The sequence below is a fragment of the Caenorhabditis elegans genome, chromosome X (genome assembly GCF_000002985.6).
Source record: "Caenorhabditis elegans chromosome X".
In the NCBI taxonomy this organism is placed as follows: Eukaryota; Metazoa; Nematoda; class Chromadorea; order Rhabditida; family Rhabditidae; genus Caenorhabditis; species Caenorhabditis elegans.
In genome coordinates, this window is record NC_003284.9 from 17,270,198 (window position 1) to 17,292,149 (window position 21,952).

Consider the following 21,952-nt stretch of genomic DNA (forward strand, 5'->3'; position numbering starts at 1 on the left):
GCTAATATGGAATCTTTAAAATTATATTTTTCCAATAATTTTAATAATAATAGACAATAATATCCACAATGATGGGTATTAAACTTTTGTATTTGAAAAGTGGAAATTGTTATTTCATTTGAAGTATTAGATTTCAAATATTTTATAATTTCTCTAGGTGGGTCTAATCCAAATGAATCAAAATAATATAATTGGTTTTTATAAATTTTATAGCATACCCAATGAGTTCCATTATTTTGCAAAATATCTAGATTTATAATTCCTATTTCCTCTATTTGACGTTTTTCTGGTAATTGATCAATCATATATACACCTCGAAAGTTTTTAAAATTTAAGTATTTTACTAAATTACTGATATCTGCGTTTGTGAGTGGTTGTAAATCTTTGTGTAATTCAGTCATTTAAATAAAACGAAATAATTGAAAAGAATTGAAATGAAAATGATGTGTTATTTTGTACTATCATCATACAGATTTTTTCCATCTAAATTTTTTGCATATTTTTAAGAGGTAATGAGATCTCTTAGCTGCTTTTGTATGGAGTCGAACTTTTATGTTTCGTTTTCAAGACAGTCACACTACCACTTGACTATGATTGAAACTGAAAAGAACTTCTTGGGCTTGGTTAAGAGTCTTATCAGTTGGCTTGTATATGATAAAATAATTTTTTGGGGTGGTGAAAAGTAGGGGAGGTATTTTTATGTTTTAGAATTTTGAAAAAGTTGATATAGGTAAAAATGGTTACTTTTTGAGATTTTGAAAAATGAGTAAAATCTAGTTAAAGTTTTCTTTTTCTTTTAAAAATGATGTTTTTAAAATTTTGAAAAAAGTAGGGCAAAGGAGGGCTGCTGGGCTGCACCAGGTTCACCAGTCTTATACTACTAACAAGGACTAAATACATACTGGTGAACACGGGGTAAACTTTGAAAATTTGAAAATTTGGGATTATACTGGAATGATTGAAGACGTCTATATCAGTACCCGATTAACTGCAAATCTTGTTCTCAATTAAAAAAAATTGTTGTGATGTTGAAAGTATAAAGAAAAAAATTAGATCTGGAGAAATGTGGAGTTGAAAGACTTGTACCATTTGGACCGTTTGATTTATCAATTCGTTTTTGCATAATCATTTTCACGATCCCCGCATTACACATTCAATTATCAATAAAAGTGTGAATATTTAATCTTTATTATTTCTTCCCCTTCCTTTCGAACTTACAGGCTCATCGTTTTGGAGGCAAATGACGATTTCCATGTTACGATGACAATACGGCAATCAAGCACAGCCTTCAAAATAGTTTAATTATCAAGCTTTTTTGTTAAGATTTTCAAGTTATAGTTGACACCTAAAATCATTTCAATGACACCTAAAATAATTTGTGCGTATTTTTAAGACTAGAACTGTATTTCCAAAGCATTACATACTTGGCCAATTTTCGCCGAAACAAATTTTTCGTAAACTCGAACATTCACAAAAGCACAACCCCTCACTCTTCCTCAACCGTGCCAACTTTTTTCAATCTCGCAACATCTGCCATAAAATAACATAGATTTACTCGAGGACCCACCGTTTCCTCCGCGCCAACCATCCTGCGTCTCTCTTAATCACACACTGTATACAGTGACTCATAAATTGCAGTCATCATCTGCGAGACGCTTATGCACGCCCCATTCGCACTGTTTGGCACTTTTTCGTTTTCTCTATCTTTTATTATCACTGGATGGCATTTATTTATGTTCATTGGCTTATGTCAACCACTAATTTTTTTTGAAATCACAATACTCCTTTTTTTCTTCTTTTGATAGAGATTTTTTACATATATATCGTATAGCCCTCTAATAGTCTTGCATCCATGCGACAGATTGATAATTTGTCCTTTTGAGAAGTAGTATTAAAATATATAGATTTTTAACATTTTTTTATACATTCGTAAATAGTTCACTGTCTTGCTCTATTAAAAAAATTGATAAAAGTTTTTTTTTGTTGAAATTCAAAAACTACCATTGGAATCGCTGACAAAAATGTTGAATCACTAATTCGAGTTTCTAAAATCCACTTTTTAAGATTTGGAAATCCTTCTACATATAATCACTCATATCTGTCAATGTTGCACTCATATTTATTAATTGGCACGTAGTTAAAACATATGTTAAAGGATGACTAACGGTATTGGGAATTTTTGAGCGTTATTGGCTTTAAGTGTACCGTAATCAACGATAAAACGTGGGATAAACTACCACAATTTTTAATAAAACTACCACAATTTTTAATAAAACTACCACAATTTTCAATAAATTTAAATACAAATCAACTTCCAACATCCGCGACACGGAAAAGTGGACAACATTATTTCAAATATTTTGAACAGCTAAAAAAATTTTGAGAAGATTTTGAGAAGATTAGTTTTGAAATTTGTTTGTATGAGCCCATTCTAAGTTTATACAAGTCAATATTCCTCCTTTAATTTTGCACCCTCAAGTAGTTTTAAAGTAATTAACACTTAGTCATTAGCAATTGATAAACGAAACGTGGCATAGTAAGCCATTTGTGATATTTTTAATTTATTAATATAATAAAACAGATGTAGATAAATTACCATCAAATGTTTTAAAATCATCACCCAAAAACCACTCAACTGTTAATATCATTTTTGGACTACGATGACTTATCATTTTTCTGGCCCAAAATAACTATTGTATTTTCAGTAATTCGTCAAAAAAGTATATTGCCTTCAGAATGGAAAATAAAATTTTCCTCAATTTGGGTGAGCTAATTTTTTTAATGCATTTAATTGATTTTTCTGTTTAGTTGAGGTTTCTTGCACAACATATGCCCTGGTGATCGCGCTTGTGCGAACCAACACCCTGCTCGACGATCAACTTCGTCAATTGATAAAGTTTGTCGAAGACGCGAAGGAACAACGAAAAAACCAAGGTAGGGTTAATTTGACTGTTTCCAATAGAAAATACATGAAACAAAAGTATTTATATCTAAATTTTTTAGGTCAATCCACTACCGTTCGTTGCTCTCTTAGCAACATTATCATTAAATTGGCGGGAATGACCGAAATGGAGCTCGGGAACATTCTGCTCGAATGTCATCATAACTTGGCTTACGATGTTGTAAGACGATGGAAACAAGAACACTTTATTCCACCAGAGTATGGAGGTGAGCTTTATTGTGATAGCAAGCTCTAAATTGTTGAAATGAACATTTTGAAATTGATCTGGAAAATTGAAACGAAAAATTGTGAAACGCGGTACTTGAAAAATTAATACAACTCTCACGATATATTTGACGTTCCAAATATTTCAGGCATTCCCTTTCCAACTGAAGCTGTCCTGCCTCCAGCGGCTGCCCAAGTTGAAGAAATTGCTCGCACTCCCACAGAAGACTGCACTCTGGAACCCCTCACAAAAGAGGAGATGGATGTATTAGAAGAAATCGAAAGAGAAGCCGATCACACGGATTTTACGGAGAAAGAGTGTGAAAGGGACAATTTGGCGGGCACGACCCCCAACGAGGTAAGAACAGTCAATTTTTTTGAACATACCGTATTCCCCTAATTTTTTCATGCAGTCCAACAAACCAATCGGGCATAAGTCCCCGAACCTCATAAGATTACAATTTAACTTTTGAAAAATGAAAAGAAATTATAGGTTTTTTATAATTAGTATATTAGTTGAGTCTGGTTTATTTATTAGAAATCTTTTTAATATAAATTCATTTTTCATTTGTTAAGACCTCTCGAAAATGTATTATTCTGATTGTAATTTTTTTTTTCTAATTCTTACCAAAAGGTGGAAGCCCAAAAACTGAGACTATGTTTTTGACCCAATAACAAGCAAATATCGTAATGAAACGGTCTCAAAAATTATTTTAAAAAAATATACATATGACGGTTTACAATTTTTAAGCAAAGCAAAATTACCAAAATATGTATTGGAAAAAGTGGAGATTTTTTGCTGAATTCGTACCATTTTTCAAAACTTTGAACCGTCAGTACATTTTTTTGAAAAATATTCTGAACGTTTGATTACGAATGGTAGTTTTGGGTCTAAAAATGCAAAGTATCACATTTCGGTACTCCACCTTTAGAAGAGAATTAGAAAAAACTTTACAAGCTGAATAAGAGTTTTTGAGGATCTGTAGTTCTGAAATTGTTTTGTATTTTTTGAGTCTATTTGCGAACGTACTGCAAGCTCCTATTTCTTTTCAAAAAAATGATCAGTTTTTTTTTTGACATTTCAGCAACCAACAACGAGCCACGAAATGCCTTGGCGAAGTTTCGAGTCGCTCTGTGAGTTGTTAATAAACTGAAACATCAAAATCAGCATGTTTTCAGTGTATGCCACTACACCAGAGCTGCTGGTCAAACTTGTGGAATGCAGTTCTTTCACCAACGACCAGCTCATATATACGCTCCGCGTTGTTCAAAACGCAAGAAACGAGAAATGTAAATTATAGTCTTGTTTTCGATATTGGGATAAACTCAGTACATATTGGCCCCCAATTTTTTTAGAAAAACGCAATGTTTATTTAAATTTTAAATTTTGTGAAAAGTACCATGAATATCTTTTCTTGGTTTAGGGATTTAATTTTTCAAAGACTGGATATTTAGAAATTATTCTAAAGCTTTGATTTGAAATTTAAATTTTAATGATATGGAATTACAGAACAAATCCAATCTGAATTCTTAACCATAACCTCTTTTAATCTTCAGTGAGATCGCCGTCGAATTTCCCGAATGCCACTGTGGTGACTGCTCGCATCATAACTAATTTTGTTATGATGACGTTGGGCGAGTTGAATGCCGTTGGAACAATCTGTTTCAACAAATTTGTTCAACAAGGCCCAATGGACATTGTTGAAAGAAAAAAGTTGTTGGCGGAAGAATATCTTCGTCTCGCCGAAGCAGTTCGAGCCAATACGGAGCAAGCAAGAGAAGGAGCATTGCTCAACGTTTGCAGAATGGAGGCAATGTTCTCGTTGTGGTGGGAGACTCCTTGTGTTCCAAACGTGATTCCTCGAATTGAACCAGCAATGCTGTTTCCCGTTTCATCCTCAGGACCGTCATCTTCTGAGAGAGGTGAGAATTGGGTGAAAACTTGAAATATTTGAGATTTTGTGGCATTTTGAAAAAAAAAACTATATCGTTTTCGCATGTTTGAGATCTTACTGTTATGTATTCGAGGCCGAACAAGGAGGCGAAGACGAGTAGTTTATTATTACATAACTAAGGAATGAATAAGTTAGTTCATAGAGTTCACGTTGTACGATCTTCTTAGCCACGTCGTGGGTCAATACACGTTGATACCCAACATCTCCCCTCTTTGATGACAAATCTTCCACGAATGACTTCTTCCAGAAGAATTTAACAAAGTCTGGTACAAGGGGGCGATCCTCATATTTCATGTCAGTGGCTTGCATCTTTGAGGCTTCCTACGGACCACACGAGTGCGACCGTTTATCCATCCGGATCTTGCCAGTTCATCTATACGGTACCTCAGTTGTTCACACTTGATGTTCCTCCAACCTTCTCCACACAGGTGCAACGCGTCCAATTCCGGAACACGTAGGCGGCTTCCCTCTTCCGAGAATTGAGGATTCCGATTCCTTCTTCTTTTTCTCGACTTCCCAGAAGTCGCTCCTGTCCACCTTGACTCCATCTGCCGAGCGCACACCATGTGCCTCTCCCCTTCTCTGAACCGACTTATCCATAAAGTACGGTGGGATGCAGTGAGCTCTCAATGATCATCCTGATCGCCAATGTTATGTATTCGAGGCCGAACAAGGAGGCGAAGACGAGTAGTTTATTATTACATAACTAAGGAATGAATGTTAGTTCATAGAGTTCACGTTGTACGATCTTCTTAGCCACGTCGTGGGTCAATACACGTTGATACCCAACACTTACAGTGTTTAAACATTTATCTTTGAAACATAAGAAAATCATAAAATTCGGAGAGCAATATTTGTTTAGACCGACCACTTCCAGAAAAGTAACAAAAATTGAAATATTTCCAATTATCGAAAAATCATATGAAATGTAGAATTTTTTTGCAGTTTTTAATTAGGATACATATTTGTGCATCGTGTTGCCATACAAATGCAAATGTTAAAACAATTTCCCAGGTAGTATCGTCGCGATAATATTCGGAAATCAAGTTTGCTTTTCATAGAATAAATACTACTCAAACAGGAGTAGAATTAATAGTGTTTTTGATAATAAAAATGAAATGCTGTAAAAATTATTTTTAGATATCTCACCACTGCCTCGCTTGCCAACTGAACCTTCAACAAGCATCCACGATTCCAACGATGATGATGGTAAGAAAACAAATAATTAAAGGAAGCAAAGTTTTTTTTTCAGATGTCGCGTCATCAAGTACAGGAACAGAACAACTGGAGACTCCCGGAAACGAGAAAGGTAAGAAAAGTTGAATAAATAATTTCTGTTCAAAGTGGGACCAGATGGCATGAAAAAGAAACAAACATAAACCTGAAATATCAAACTCCGAATCGAAATCTCTTTTTTTTTTGAGAATTAAAATACAAACCGATGAAAGTTTATTTCAGATCACGCCTCCATCAATCAGAAAACCAGTCAGCAGGCCTCCGCAAACCGAACAAAAATTGAGATCAGTGTTATCAAGGGAGAGCTGATTTCTCCGGAAAGGAACGGAAACTATAAAGGTAAAAAAAGTTGATTCAAATTTTTCAAAAATCAATTTTATTAAAAGAAATCACAAAAAGAAGCAAAAAATCTATACTGGGTTTTCAGCCACAAAACCAAACCCAAAACAGAGTACATATGTTTCGAGTGTTTTCCATTATAAAGCAGCGTCAGAGAAAATTTCGCTTATTATTTTAAATTGAAATAAAAATCTATTAAATACATAACATATTTTCAGATGTCGTGCCATCAAGTAATGGAAGCCAACAACTGGATATTTCCGAAAATGTGGAAGGTAATAAAAGTTGAATAAAAAACTTCAAAATTAAAAGTGTGATCAGAGTACTATAAAAAAACAAAAATTTAAAATTGGAATTTCAACCACTGAATCAAAACCTGCTATTTATAACAGTTCTCTGAAAAATGAAAAAAAAATGAAAAATTATTTTCCGATGTAGCCACAGTAAATGCCACAGCAATCCAAATTGGAAACGTTCGGAAATGGCAGAAAATAGGAAAACAGTATTATCATGTCCACAATTTGTGCAAAGAAGTAGAAAGCTGAAAATTAATATTGAATTTTTAACCATCAACCCATATTGGTCTTACATATATTTGTAATATTTCGATCAATTTTTATTAGAGACTAGTGTCGGTGAAGAAACGTTTTTTCTTGAAAATTGTAATAAAAACCGATAAATGTTATTTTCTTTTCAGGGGAGAGCTGATTTCTCCAGCCCGGAACGGAAATTATGAAGGTAAGTAAAGTTGATTCAAACTTTTAAAATTCAAAGTATGAATAGAAATAATGAAAAAGAAACAAAAATCAATACTGAAATTTTAACCACAAAACCAAAATCTAAATACAATATGCTTTGAGTGTTTTCCATTATAAAGCAGCGTTAGTGAAAATTTATCTCATTCCTATAAAATAAAAAATCGATTAAATCAATAAAATATTTTCAGATGTCGTGCCACCAAGTCAAAGAAGCCAAGAACCTGCCATTTTCGGAAATGATGAAGGTAAGAATTACTGTCAGAATTATTCAAAATTTGAAGTGTGACTGACTGAGAATAAAATATATTCAATTCGAAATTTCAAACAACGTAGTAAAAATCCATACATTTTGATATTTTTAATATTTCATATTGAAGTAGGGAAATTGTTTCAAAAGATGCCCACAACGACCAAAATTATATTTATTGAAAAACGAACAATTTTTTAAATTTTTTTACATGATTTTTTGAAAGCTGAAAAAATCTCAATTCTTGCCAATTTTTTGGAAGTCGTCGATCAAAGAAAATTTAATTCGATTTTTATGATCTACTTATCTTTCAAATATTAATATTCAAACAATGTAAAAGTTCGAATATGCGAGAGTGATATAGTTTTCTCAAAAACTGACAAAAACTCAGTAATTGCTACATTCTGAAACAAAAAAAATTCCAAATCGAATAAAAAAAATGTTTACTAAGAAATTCGGTTATTTTGGCACTATCGCAGTGGTTTAAAATGTTTCTTTACTGGCGCTTAAAAAGTTTTTAAACGAGCTTTGGCAATTTTAACGAGATTTTGACAATTTTAACGAGATTTTGACAATTTTAACGAGATTTCGGCAATTTTTCGCAATCGGCAATTTCGGTAATTGTTCGCCGGATAGCAATTACCGCGTGCCTCTGTTGGATACCATTTTTCCAAAAAACAGTTTAGAATAAAATTGTTTTAAATCTCGCCTCTGTGTCCGTTAATCGAACAAATTGGAGCAGCAGAACAATCAAAAGAGAGATTATCTCTCCGTCCAGGAACAACGAGATGTTCGATTATGAGAATGGTGAGAAAAAAAAATCGTCAAAAATTGAATAAAGAACACAAACTCAGTTTTGAATGTTCAGCCACATAATCAATCTCAATCTTTATACTTGTTAAAAAGCAGCACCTGAAAGCATTTTATTATTATATCGGTACTTATGGGTTTCGATCCCCCAAAATGTTGTAATTTTCTACAATTTCATTTTCCACCTTTCAAATTAAATTCTTACCAAGAAATTGTAGCTAAAACATAGTTCAGAATACATTATTAAGTTTTCAAACAAAATTCCGGAGGCTACAAAATTTCTTCAAAATTTCAAAATGTTTAAGATTATTTTTTGGAATAGGTTGAGCATTTAATGTGTTTAATTTAGTGTGACGTTTACACCCGCGACAATGCCCATTCAGCTCCCAATCAAATACCGCTACTTAAATTCACATCCAAGTGCCTTCCGACCAAAACGTCATAAAGATTGGAGATGATGGCTAAATTGTAGACGTACCAACTATGCTGCTATGCACTTGGCACATTGCCAATGCTACTTGCAGGCAGAAGATGGCATTACATCTCCTCCATTTTGAGGGGAACAAAACCCATCAGTACCATTATTTCCTTTAAAAAATCATGTATGAAACTATGAAAATACAATGAAAAACTATATATATATGCATATATATATATATATATAATTTTCAGATTTTGCATCAACCAGTCAGCAAGACGATGCCCAAGAGCAAGTCTTCACCAGCCATAAAAATGTTGAGAAAGGAGCGATCAAGAGGGAGTTAACATCTCCATCAACCAACTGTGCCGATTCCAGAAATGATGATCGTAAGAATATTTTATAAATAAATTATGACTTTAATTTTTATAATAAATTATAATTATAATAAAGTTATAATAAATAAAAATTGTTATAATAATGTTATAATAAATTAATTATAATAAGTAAAGAATAGGTTATTGAGTTTTTAAATTCCAAGGTGAACCCTGCAGTTGTGAAGAAAAAAAAATAGACAACTAGAATTCAACAACAAATTTTCGATTACAAAAATTAAAATTCCGTACTGATTTTTTTATATTTCGATTTTTCTAAATAGTTTTGATATCAAGGCAGACTAGCATCTGATATTGTGAGGGTATTTCCTAGCATTTGAAAATGTTTTTTTTTCAAATTTACTCTTAAACTTTGCGAAACAAAATATTAAATGAAAAAAAAACTATATGATTATTTGGAAGAAAACAGTAAATACCAAAGACAAATAACTCGAAATGAATTTTTTTGCAATTTTTTAAATTTATTTCAGGGTGGATCAGAAGATCACTGAGATCCTCATCACGTGCACCCAAGTAAATTAAAGTGGAGGTTTTTTCTGATACATCTGAGGAATCTGAGGAGGACGAGGACGACGAATATGTTCCAAGCGACAACCATTCCTCTGGCTCCGACTCCGACTGCCAGATTGTCAGCAAGAGAAAATATAAGACTCTCAAAAAATCAAATCGCTCGCGGGAATAGCCTTGTTCAGTTTCTTATTTTAAATTATATTTAACTTTTTCTGAAAACTGTTTATTTAAATTTTCGCGTATATCATCCTTATTGTTTGTGACTCTTTCTGTACCTCTTCGTGACTCTTTCTGTACTAAGCCTCTTCGTGGCGAAAGGGATCAACAGATAACCACTTCAACAAACTCGATGATTTCGTCACATCGAGAGTGGCTTGGTTTGGAACCAAGTGCAAATTATCTGGCCAAGAAGTACACCGTCTCACGCAGGCCAGAGGTAGTGTCGAATACTCTCTGTCCGGGCGGCTCTAGATTGGCTTAGCAGGTCATTATAGAGTATCTAGAGACACAACTTTTGCTCTAAACAGCAACCCATCCTGCCTCAGTCCTCCGCATCCGGCCTCTGCAAAGGGAAAGACAGTTCCTGGAGCACGTCAGAAGAGGCGATCTAATCTCGGAGTCCAAACCATCTGTCAATCGGACTTGGAAATTAAGAAGCCGCGGGACAAAACAAGAAGAACTGACTATCGCGTGTGCACCTTCAACTGCAGGTCCTTGTCTTCGAATGATCGACTTGCTGAGCTGCTAGAAGAGACGAGGCGAATCCAATTCGACGTCATCGGATTGTGTGAAACCAAACGAGCAGCCGAAGCACACTTGATACATCAGGACGGTACCGGTGTCTTCTTAGGCAAACAGAATGAAAGTTCTGTATCCGGAGGGGTCGGCTTCATAGTTCGAAGCACCCTCCTTCCCAAAATCGTAGAAGTACGATTTCTCAGTCACCGCATCGGCTTACTCACCTTCAAAGTGAGCCGAAAATTCAACTGCACGGTGATTCAAGTCTATGCTCCAACTGCGGACTCAGACCTTGAGGAAATCTGCGACTTCTACGACAGTGTTGAAGACGTCTTCAAAGAGTGCCGAAGCAAGTATAAACTTGTTATCGGCGACTTCAACGCTCGAATGTGATGCAGACAAAACAACGAAAGGTACATTGGCCCCCATGCCATGGAACCAAGAAATGATACTGGAGAGCTTCTCGCAACATTTTGTGAAACCAACCGTCTGTGGCACACGAACTCTATGTTCAAAAAGCCTATGCACAAACGGTGGACTTTCGTCAGTCCCGACGGGAATCACAGACACGAAATTGACCACATTCTGGCCAATGGAAAGTTTGTCACAGATACCACTGTACTCCCCTCTTTCACAAATGGTAGCGACCATAGGTTACTCCGCTGTAACCTCCACTTCAACAATTGCCTAGCAAAGTTGGAGCAGGTCAGACGGAGAAAACCTCCGAAAAGAGTGTTGGACCCGGCGATTGCTTATGCAATCTCAGCGACAGTCACGGTTCAGAGTGATCCTGATTTAGATATCGACTATGATAATCTGATTCAGTCACTAAAAGAACTCCAAGACCAAGCTATCGTTCGACCGGCCAAACACTCATCCAACAGACTTTCGGAGGAAACCCGAAAACTGCTGAACAAAAGACGTTTTATGGATAGAAATGATCCTCAATTCAAATCTATTTCAGACAAATGTCGTGAAGCAGTCCAGAAAGACCATGAAGCTTTTGCCAGTACTCGCCTTCTATCTGCTGCGAACCAGAAAAAGAGTTTGAAAAGAGTTGCTAGGGACATCAACGAATATAAGTCAGTTATCCCATGCCTCAAATCAACCTCTACTGGTGAAAGAATCACTTCCAGGGTGAAAATGGAGCAGGAGATTGAGAAGTTCTACACGGAGCTCTTCAAAAGCGCTGTGAGCAACTCTCAAACATCTTCAATACCCGCCATGGCAACTCCACCGCCGTTTCTCCCGGAAGAAATTCGTCATGTTCTCCGTTCCTTCCCGAATGGTAAAGCTGCAGGCCAAGACAAAATCAGTGCAGATTTCTTGAAATCTTGCCACGATAACGTCATTGACCTGATAACGGATCGATTCAACAGGTACCTCCACAGCAGAAATGTACCAAAACCCTGGAAAACCTCCAAAACCACTCTCATCTTCAAGAAAGGTGACCGTGAGAATTTGGAAAACTATAGGCCCATCTGCCTACTACCCGTACTCTACAAAGTATTCACTAAGTGTCTGCTGAATAGAATGCGAAGACCCCTTGATGAGGCTCAACCTGTCGAGCAGGCCGGATTCCGACGATCGTTCTCTACGATCGATCACATCCACTCGCTCCAAAGACTTCTTGAAGTCGGCAGGGAATACCAGATCCCACTGACACTTGTCTTCATAGATTTCAAGAAGGCATTTGACAGTGTTGAACACCAGGCAATCTGGAAGAGTCTCGACGAGCAAGGTGCAGATGGAGCCTATATTGATCTACTGAAAGAGTGTTATAAAAATTGTACCACAAATTTTACCCCATTCCACAGGCCAGTCACAGTACCAGTGACTAAAGGAGTTCGACAAGGAGATCCCATCTCTCTGAATCTCTTCTCCGCTTGCCTCGAACACGTTTTCTGAAAGCTTTCCTGGATTGAATTGAAAGGAGAAGCTGAGGATTACGATACGATACCTGGAATGAGAGTGAATGGCAGAAATCTAACGAACCTTAGATTTGCTGACGATATTGTGCTCATCGCCAATCATCCGAATACTGCCAGCAAAATGCTCCAAGAACTCGTACAAAAATGCTCTGAAGTTGGTCTCGAGATCAATACTGGGAAGACGAAAGTCTTGCGAAACCGATTCGCTGACCCCAGTAAAGTCTACTTCGGTAGCCCTTCCCCCACCACCCAGCTCGACGACGTCGACGAGTACATCTACCTCGGCCGTCAAATCAACGCTCACAACAACTTGATGCCGGAAATCCACCGAAGACGTCGAGCAGCCTGGGCTGCATTCAATGGAATCAAGAACACCACCGTCTCCATCACCGACAAGAAGATTCGTGCGAATCTGTTCGACTCAATTGTCCTTCCAGCGCTCACCTACGGTTCAGAAGCCTGGACATTCACCAAAGCTCTATCCGAACGAGTAAGAATCACACATGCCTCCCTAGAAAGACGGCTTGTTGGGATAACACTCACCCAACAACGAGAGCGAGATCTCCATCGAGAAAACATTCGTACGATGTCTCTAGTCAGGGATCCGCTCAATTTTGTGAAAAAGAGGAAGCTAGGATGGGCTGGACACGTTGCGAGAAGGAAAGACGGAAGATGGACCACGTTGATGACAGAATGGCGCCCATATGGATGGAAAAGGCCTGTTGGAAGGCCGCCGATGCGATGGACTGATTCGCTGCGAAAGGAGATTACCACTCGTGACGCAGACGGAGAAGTCATCACCCCCTGGTCCGCTATAGCCAAGGACCGAAAAGAATGGCTTGCTGTGATCCGCAGGAATACCACGAATTCCTGAAGAACGGATCGTCTAAGTATCCTAAGTAAGTAACGTTCTCCACATTGTAAAAACTAAGTTTTTAATTTTAAAACATGAGAGATCATTAAAAATTAGAATACGGAATTATTTTGAACGAAATGGCATCGGATGTGCATTGAAATGAAAGAAACACGCAGTATTAATTTAATAAACGTTCACTTTTAACAGGTTATGATTTTAAATCCTGGTTTTAAAGATTATGAATTGTATGATTTTCGATTTTATTCAGAAACATACTCTAACGTTAGACTTCATAAGCTCAACTTCAGTAATTCGTTCAATGTCTGGAAAATGGACGAAAAAAGCGTTATCTATATATTCCGAACTGGAAACTTTTATTTTATAATGAAAAACTCCACTTAAATAATTTTTTGCGTCAAAAATCATTTCATTCTCTCTGAAAAGACACTGAAAAACCGACATAATTGTCTTCAAAACTCAAATCTTAATTAAAAAATGCAAGCGCGCCCCAGCGCACACTTTTGAGTTTTATTGGCTACAAATTCTTGCCCTAGGTCGCTGTGCAACATCAAATATGTGCTAACGCTGCACAGGTCAGCTGCCTATTATCGATTCAGAATAGTCCATTCTCCTTTGTGCGTCAGAGTCCTCTTCATAGTAGCCGATAATATTACGTCAGTTGCTCTTTTTTTTCTGTCTCCCATTCGCCCTCACTTGTCCACTCCACAATTGCCTTAACCAACCTTCCCTGTCATTTGGTCTGTACTGCTCATCCTGCTGCAATGAATATTCTACAACTACCTGCAAAAGCTCTCCGGTGTACACTTCAACACTGCCAGCTTCTGGACATGTAAGTTTTTAAACATTTTTCATCATTTAACTTGAACAATTTTAGATTGAATTTCTCGTTTGTCTCAAAAAAGACGAAAAATCTTGCAAAGTCTTTGCATCGATTTGTCTTTTTGGTTATAGTGGACATTGATGATTTTGTGGAAATTAAAATTAAACTCACCCAACGCCATGGTCAACTCAAATTCACATTTTTCTCTAACATGCATCGGAGTCTTCCCGTCGAAGATCCCATGTTTTTTGAGATTCAACTTTTCAATAGTGGAGTGACTCTTGAAAAAATATTTGAAAATTCAGAACATTTGACAATCGATGAGCATTCCGAGCATGGGAATACGAAAGTATGTTGATCACCTACTGGATGTTTTAAATCGGGCAAAACTCGACGAATTCACTATAACCAGAGACAACTATTGCACTCAATCGATTTGCGACGAGTTCAAGGATCTCGACATTTGTTGCTTTATGAATCCCGGAAAAATGTCAGACTCGTTGTTTCATCAGAAGATTATGAGACAGATTGCAAGTAAAAGCGACAGGATTGATCTCAGTACTCCAGTATTTGAATCCAAAACTCACACAACTCAAGAGTTCTTGGTTCAAAACTTCGATGTCTTACGAGTGATGTATTTTTATGAGTACAATCTTAATGATATTCTCTCCACAAACAGCATTGTAGTTTTTGGGCAAGTTGTTATTGGCATAAATCAGTTCAACTTGTTTGTCAGACATTGAATCAACGGATCCAATCCAAGGCTCGAGTACTTTGAAATTAATGTCCCGAGCAGAATGAGCGTAGAGGATGATCTTTCGGTAATCTTGGACAAGGTGTACTATCATAAACAACCAGATAGTCTTGTAAGAGAGTTTCCACTATCTGTACAAGGATATGACCAGTTCATCACAAGGTTTAAGAACAGAATGATAAAAGGTGGAGTGGATATCAAAAGAGCGAATGGATCAATAGCAACTTTGAAATGTTGCATTGTTCAGAGATTTCTTAAAATTCAAATGTTTATATTTAAAGATGATAATGATACATGAAATATGATTTCTCCGTTTTATTTAATAAAATATTGCATTATTGAATTTAACACCCCTACCCGCTAAAAATTCACTTTTTGGCGTTTGTCATAGACCATTAACGGATTTGAATTGTTCGTTTGCTCCATTACACACGAATGGTTTAATTTTTAAAGCAGGACTTCCGAAAAAAGTTCTAAAACTGTTAAATTAAGATCGACCATATCGATTTTAACATAAAGCATATAGACTTACCATGCTCTCAGATAAACTGAACCACGCACAAAACGACTACGAACCACGCAGGAGCCTGCCTGCCCCTATGTGGTTTTTGCGTGTTGCCTGGGTGGTTTGCTGACGACACATGCGTGATTTTCAAGCGTGACCTGGGGGTTCATAGCTGCCGGCGTGGCCTGAACTAATAGAGGATGCAAAACTAATTTTCAATGAGTGATTTTAGATGCAAAACTAATAGAGGTGCAAAACTAATGAAGGCGCCTCACTAATAGAGGAAATACGGTAAGAGGTTTTTCAAGATGAACAGAGGGTTTAGAGTTTGGAGAGGGAGAGTAGACGACTGAGCAATATTCGATTATAGGGAGTACATAAGAATTAAACAAACAAGCGTAGAATAATAATAATAATAATTTATTACGCTCGCTGGGAGACGTGAAGGAATACAGATTACAATAGTTATCATTGTTCGCTTGAACTAGAGTTGGTGCAGACGGGCAATCGTTTCCATTCCATTAGAATGCTGTCCTTGTCCTTGCGTTGTCCTTGCGTAGACTCCCCCATAGTGGCAGAGCGATTCCCGAGTGAAAATAATCACGGAAGGAAAATAATCACGGAATGAAAATAATCACGGAATGAAAATAATCACGGAATGTGGGGGAACTTGATTTAAAGCTTTTGAGTAGTTGTTTGGATCTCAGAAGAGCAAGAGCTACAGTTCTATTGATATGGGCTGTGAAGTTTAGAGAGGAGTCAGTAATGAAAGAAAGGTCACGAACGGTAGAAGTTTCACGTGTAAGCTTATTTTGAATTAAGTAGGGATTAACTGGGGTTTTTGATCCCAGCCTTAGAAGAGCTGTTTTGGCGTGAGCAAGAGGAAGGGAGTTAAAGATAGACCATTTAACAACAGTGCCAATGCCTTTTTGCAAAAGAATGTGATCATTAGAGTACAGCTTAATGTCGTCTGCAAAAGCACCAAAACAAAGTTTGGTGGGTAGGCTGAGTAGAAGATCATTGATAAAGATCATGAAAATACGATAGAGTTGGTGCAGGAACGACGCGTTAAAAGCCCGTGTTGAAATTTACTGAAAAGGTGGGCAAAATCAATTTTTATGCGAGTGCAAAATATTCGTTCGAATACTCTACAAAAATGATCTGTGATAGAAATGGGGCGGTAGTTGGATGGTTCGGCGAGATTTCCTTTCTTTGGGACCGGGACGACGAAGGCATGGCTCCGTGCGTTGGGAACAGAAGAAGTCTGGAGAGAATGCTCAAATATTAGAGACAAGGGATAGGCCAAAGTTGTGGCATAATTTTTCATGCTATAATAGTTTGCGTGATGACTGAAATATCCACATTTGGAGGGCAGTTTCAGCAGAACAGATTCGATAATCCATGGAGGAAATAGATCGAGGGCATTGGAACTATTATGGGCAGGATGAGTAGTTGGAGGAAGGGAGGAGCTGCAGGATGAATGGACAATAGCACTGGAAGTACTGAAAATTTCCAGAAAAATAGAAGCAAAGGCAGCGGCTTTATCCTTGTCCAAATTGAGGTAGATGCTTTGATGAACGATGGTGGGTAGAGAAGATTTGCTCCGGAGACGAGACGATAACTCCGAGATTGGCAGAGGGGATAACAAGGTCGAGAATATTGGATGATGTTTTGTGTATTTGAGTGAGGAAAGAAACATGCTGCGAGAGATCACGACTGATAAAAAAGTAAGAAGATTGATGTGAGGAGTTTTCAAAAGAATCTCATCTAATAGATGGCAAGTTGAAATCCCCTATTAAGAGGTAAGAGTTCTGAGGGATATACATAAGCGTCAAGATGTGATATCAACTTGGAAGTTTCAGGAACAGTGAGATCAGGAGGATGTAGCGCCACTAAAAAGCTATGCATAGGGCTACCTAATTGCAGATTTGTATTTAACTATATGTCTAACCAGCCGTTCGCACGCGCAAAGCTCGTGCTCCGACTGGCTCCAAATTAAAGTCTTTGAACAAATCTCTTCATAAATTTGGACGGATTTTCATGAAAATTCTATAAGTGTTCAGATTTAAATTGAACTTTCCAGATTCTTCTAGTAGTCTCCAGATTGCTTTTGGAAATTCTAGAAGTTTTTTCCAGATTTTTCTATAAAGGAGAAAATTGGATTTTCCAGCCAAAAAGTTTCTATAAGAAAATTTGAATTTCCAGCCAAAATTTTTTATCACAAAATTTGAATTTCCCGCCAAAAATTATTCTCAGAAAATTTGAAATTCTCGCCAAAAATTGTTTTGATAAAATTTCCCGCCAAAAATTTTTTATCAGAAAATTTTAATTTCTCTCCAAAACTTTTTCTCATTAATTTTGAATTTCCCGGTCAACGTTTTACGATGGCTCTCGCCACGAACATTTCAGAAATTTGAATTTTCTCGAATTTTCCAGAAGGTTCTGGAACAGTCTAGAATTTTCCAGAAATTTCATGAAACGTCTGGAACATTCAAGAACTTTCCTGATTTTTCCAGAAGGTTCTTTCCGGCGTTTTCCCGAACTTTTCAAATGTTTCTAGAACATTCCAGAGTTTTCCCAATTTTTCCAGTTGGTTTTCGATTATTCCAGAATTTTCTCGAATTTTCCGGAAGGTTCTAGAATATTCTAGAATTTTCTTGAAACTTCTGAAAGGTACTGAAACAAATAAAGTTTCTCTAAAAATTTGAAGTTCCCGTCAAAAGTCTTTTTTAGAAAAGTTGAAAATCCCGCTAAAATGCCTTTTCTCAGAAAATTTAAACTTCCCGCCAATTTTTTTAAACGACGTGTCTCATCACGATGGGTCTCACCACGATGGGTCTCGACACGAACATTTCAAAATTTTCTCGAATTTTCCAGAAGGTTCTAGAACATTCCAGAAATTTCTCGAATCTTCCAGAAGGTTCTGGAACATTCCAGAATTTTCTCGAATTTTCCAGAAGGTTCTAGAACATTCCAGAATTTTCTCGAGTCTTTCAAAAGATTCTGGAACATTCCAGAAATTTCTCGAATTTTCCAGAAGGTTCTAGAACATTTCTCGACAAAAGACAAGTTTCCCTTCAAAAGACTACAGTAATCCTACAGTACTACAGTACTGTAGTAACCCTACAGTACCTCTACAGTACTACCACAGTACCCTGAAAATATCCCGCCACTAACCTAAAACCAATATCCATTCAAAAGACGAAAAGTCAACTTTTCCCGAACTACAGTAATCCAACAGTAACCCTACAGTACCTGTATAGTACTACTCGAGTACCCTGGCACAATCCCACCATTAACCTTAAACCAATATCACTTCAAAAGAAGAAAAGTCAATTTTTCTCAACTACAGCACTCCTACAGTACCTCTACAGTACTACTACAGTACCCTGGCACAATGCCACCACTTACCTAAAGCCAATATCCCTTCAAAAGACGAAAAGTCAATTTTTCCCAAACTGCAGTAATCCTACACTGACCCTACAGCACCTCTACAGTACTACTACAGTATCCTGTCAATATCCCACCACTAACCTAAAGCCAATATCCCTTCAAAAGACGAAAAGCCAACTTTTCCTAAACTACAGTAATCCTACAGTACTCCTACAGTACCTCTACAGTACTACTACAGTTTCATTTCTAACAGTCTTCTATAACCAAAAAAATATTTAAGAAGAAATCAAAATTGAGAAAAAACGACAAAACTTATTGACTGGCCTAATAGAACTTTCCAGCTTTTTCTAGACAATTCTAGAAGTTTCCTGATTTTTCTAGAAAGTCCTAGAAGATTTTTTCTCAGAATCTTTGAATTCCCTTCTGAATTTTATCAATTTCAAAAGACAATAACTAATTTTTCTACAGTACTCCTACAGTACTCCTACCGTACTACTACAGTACCCGGATGATATCTCTCCACTAATCCCAAAGCAATATCCTTTCAAAAGACGAAAAGTCATTTTTTTTCTAAATGACAGTAATCCTACAGTACTCCTACAGTACCTCTAGCGTACTACTATAGTACCCCGATGATATGCCTCCACTAATCCCGAAGCAATATCCCTTCAGGAGACGAAAAGTCAACTTTTCCTAAACTACAGTAGAGGTACTGTAGGAGTACGGTAGGATTTTTCTGAGAAAAAATATTCTAGAACTTTCTAGAAAAATCAGGAAATTTCTAGAATTGTCTAGAAAAAGCTGGAAAGTTCTATTAGGTCAGTCAATAAGTTTTATCGTTTTTTCTCAATTTTTATTTTTTCTCACTACAGTGTGGGAAAGTTCTATAGGACCCCCTCATTTTTGACGTTTCACATATACTGAAAAAACAATTTTTTTGAAAAATTTTACCATAGATTGATTCAAAATGTCAAAATATTAGGGTGTTCGATAAGTTTTTCCGTTTTTTCTCAATTTTGATTTTTTCTCAAATATTTTTTGTGATTACATAGTAGTCAATAAGTAATGAAAAATTTATAAATACAAACCAGTTCCGGCAACTTCAAGGCTGCATCATCTGCCTTCGAGTGGCCGAGAAGAAAAAATAATTTTTTCGATTTTTTTGGTTTTAGGTTTGAATGGAAATGCTAGTGTTTCATGCAGTTGGAAAACTTTTTTATAACGCAGAATAAAAATATTAGGCAACGAAAAGCTCTTCTTGACATCTTAAAAGTTGAAAAAGTACCAAACATTAGTAGCAAAAGTTACTATTTTCTCTTCAGAGTGGTACTGTGTGACAGATTTCTATTTATGAACAACTTCAAATATGTTGAGCATTTTAAAATGAACAAATTATATGTTGACAACTTGTTGGTATCTTTCACCGTTTAAAAGTTACACATCGGAGAAACCTTGTTTTATTTCTATAATATTTCCAAAATAAAAACATTTGAACTATGTTCCATAGAAATTTTTTTTTCGGTTTTCAATTGGATTTTATCCAATTAAATTATCAAATTTTTCAATTTTTTTCTTATAGGAGCAATAACTCTGTTGCTATAGTTGCCCGAATAATAGACACTGAAACGGAGAAATGGCCTGAAGCATGATGTCTATGTACGGTTTCAGCGGTGCAGCGGGGCTCAAACTTATCGCATTTTTCTAAAAACGTACGAATGTTGTTAGAATAGTGTCATGTATCACTTTGTAATGTCTGATTGTGATAGGGTAAATATCACGTGGAAACTTCTGTTACAGGACTGTTACAGGACAGTTGCGGCTAAACCTTTAAATGCCAATGGGAAATTGCTTGAAACTGTGTTTATTCTCATTTTCATGATCATTTACGTTATATTCACTTCAAAAACTCTTTTGTTCCTGTGAAATCGTCAAAAATATGAGGGGGTCCTATAGAAGTTTCACACCTGATTTTCCAACATTTTTCCGTGCGCAGCCAGTTTTAGAGGTACAAGTCTGAAAATTTTTGTGTCCACATATTTTGACATTTTGAATCAATCTACGGTAAAATTTTTCAAAAATTGTTTTTCAGTATATGTGAAACGTCAAAAATGAGGGGAGTCCTATGGAATTTTCCCACACTGTATTATTAAAGGATTAAAGGATTAAAGGACGATCCGTTCTTCAAGTGCTATGCACTGCGGATCTGGGATTCAGGTACACTGCCTGGTGGTGAGCTATATCAGACTACTTCCAGATATATTATATCTCAGAACTGTGATGGCGAAAAAAAAATTTTCGATTTTTTTTTTTTGGCGAATTGAAAAAGTTTATATGCCCTGATGACAAATCTGCAATTAAAGCTCTATGCATAGCTTTTTAGTGACGCTACATCCTCTTGATCTCACTGTTCCTGAAACTTCCAAGTTGATCTCACATCTTGACGCTTATATCCCTGAGGACTCTAGCCTCTTAATAGCGGATTTCAACTTGCCATTATTAGATGGGATTCTGTTGAAAACTCCTCACATCAATTTTCTTACTTTTTGATCAGTCATGATCTCTCGCAGCATGTTTCTTTCCCCACCCGAATACACAAAACCTCGTCCAATATTCTCGACCTTGTTATCCCTCTGCCAATCTCGGAGTCAGTAACATCAAAGCCTGTCCATCTCTTGCTTCATCTGACCATCTCAGTGTCATCTTCAGTTTACATCTCATCTTTAGTCCTTCCTCTTCCACTCCTGAAACTACCGCTATTCGTCTTAACTATAAAAAATGCAGTTTTAAATCATTAAATTCTGACTTAGCCCACTTGGACTGGGGCATAAAACTCAGACCTTTTCCTGACACTTTGGCCAAATTCGATCATTTCATCGACACCTTAATTTAACTTAATTCTCACCATACCCCTCTCGCTGGCTCTCCACGTCTCTTAAAATCATTGAAAAATCCAGATGCCGCACGACCCTGATCTGAACCAGACTCCATTTAATTTTTCGAATCTTAGTGTTACTCTTTTGCATGACTTTTTCGATTGTATTCCGCAGAATTTAAATTTCCGTATATTCTCTATTAGTGCTGGATGCGGAACTGATTTCCA

At 36.6% G+C, this 21,952-nt stretch overlaps 1 non-coding gene and 4 pseudogenes across 5 annotated transcripts; 3 read left to right on the top strand and 2 right to left on the bottom strand.

Annotated features, from left to right (window-relative positions):
• Nucleotides 1-429: 429 nt before the first annotated feature.
• C33E10.11 lies at nucleotides 430-601 on the bottom strand. The gene has a single exon (NR_102259.1). It is a non-coding gene; the product is annotated as a small nucleolar RNA C33E10.11 (small nucleolar RNA).
• A 2,135-nt stretch (nucleotides 602-2,736) lies between these two features.
• C33E10.5 lies at nucleotides 2,737-9,832 on the top strand (annotated as a pseudogene). The gene is made up of 14 exons: nucleotides 2,737-2,764; nucleotides 2,809-2,934; nucleotides 3,004-3,168; nucleotides 3,316-3,524; nucleotides 4,252-4,300; nucleotides 4,346-4,456; nucleotides 6,262-6,330; nucleotides 6,374-6,430; nucleotides 6,580-6,696; nucleotides 6,915-6,971; nucleotides 7,394-7,434; nucleotides 7,643-7,699; nucleotides 9,184-9,318; nucleotides 9,795-9,832. Coding segments are annotated over exons 1-14 (1,259 nt in total).
• A 731-nt stretch (nucleotides 9,833-10,563) lies between these two features.
• Nucleotides 10,564-13,377, top strand: C33E10.4 (annotated as a pseudogene). The gene has a single exon. A coding segment is annotated over exon 1 (2,814 nt).
• Nucleotides 13,378-14,141: 764 nt separating this feature from the next.
• C33E10.3 lies at nucleotides 14,142-15,252 on the top strand (annotated as a pseudogene). The gene is made up of 3 exons: nucleotides 14,142-14,209; nucleotides 14,255-14,474; nucleotides 14,521-15,252. Coding segments are annotated over exons 1-3 (1,020 nt in total).
• Nucleotides 15,253-16,076: 824 nt separating this feature from the next.
• C33E10.7 lies at nucleotides 16,077-17,367 on the bottom strand (annotated as a pseudogene). The gene is given in 4 exon segments: nucleotides 16,077-16,490; nucleotides 16,493-16,927; nucleotides 17,061-17,279; nucleotides 17,281-17,367. Coding segments are annotated over 4 exon segments (1,155 nt in total).
• Nucleotides 17,368-21,952: the final 4,585 nt, after the last annotated feature.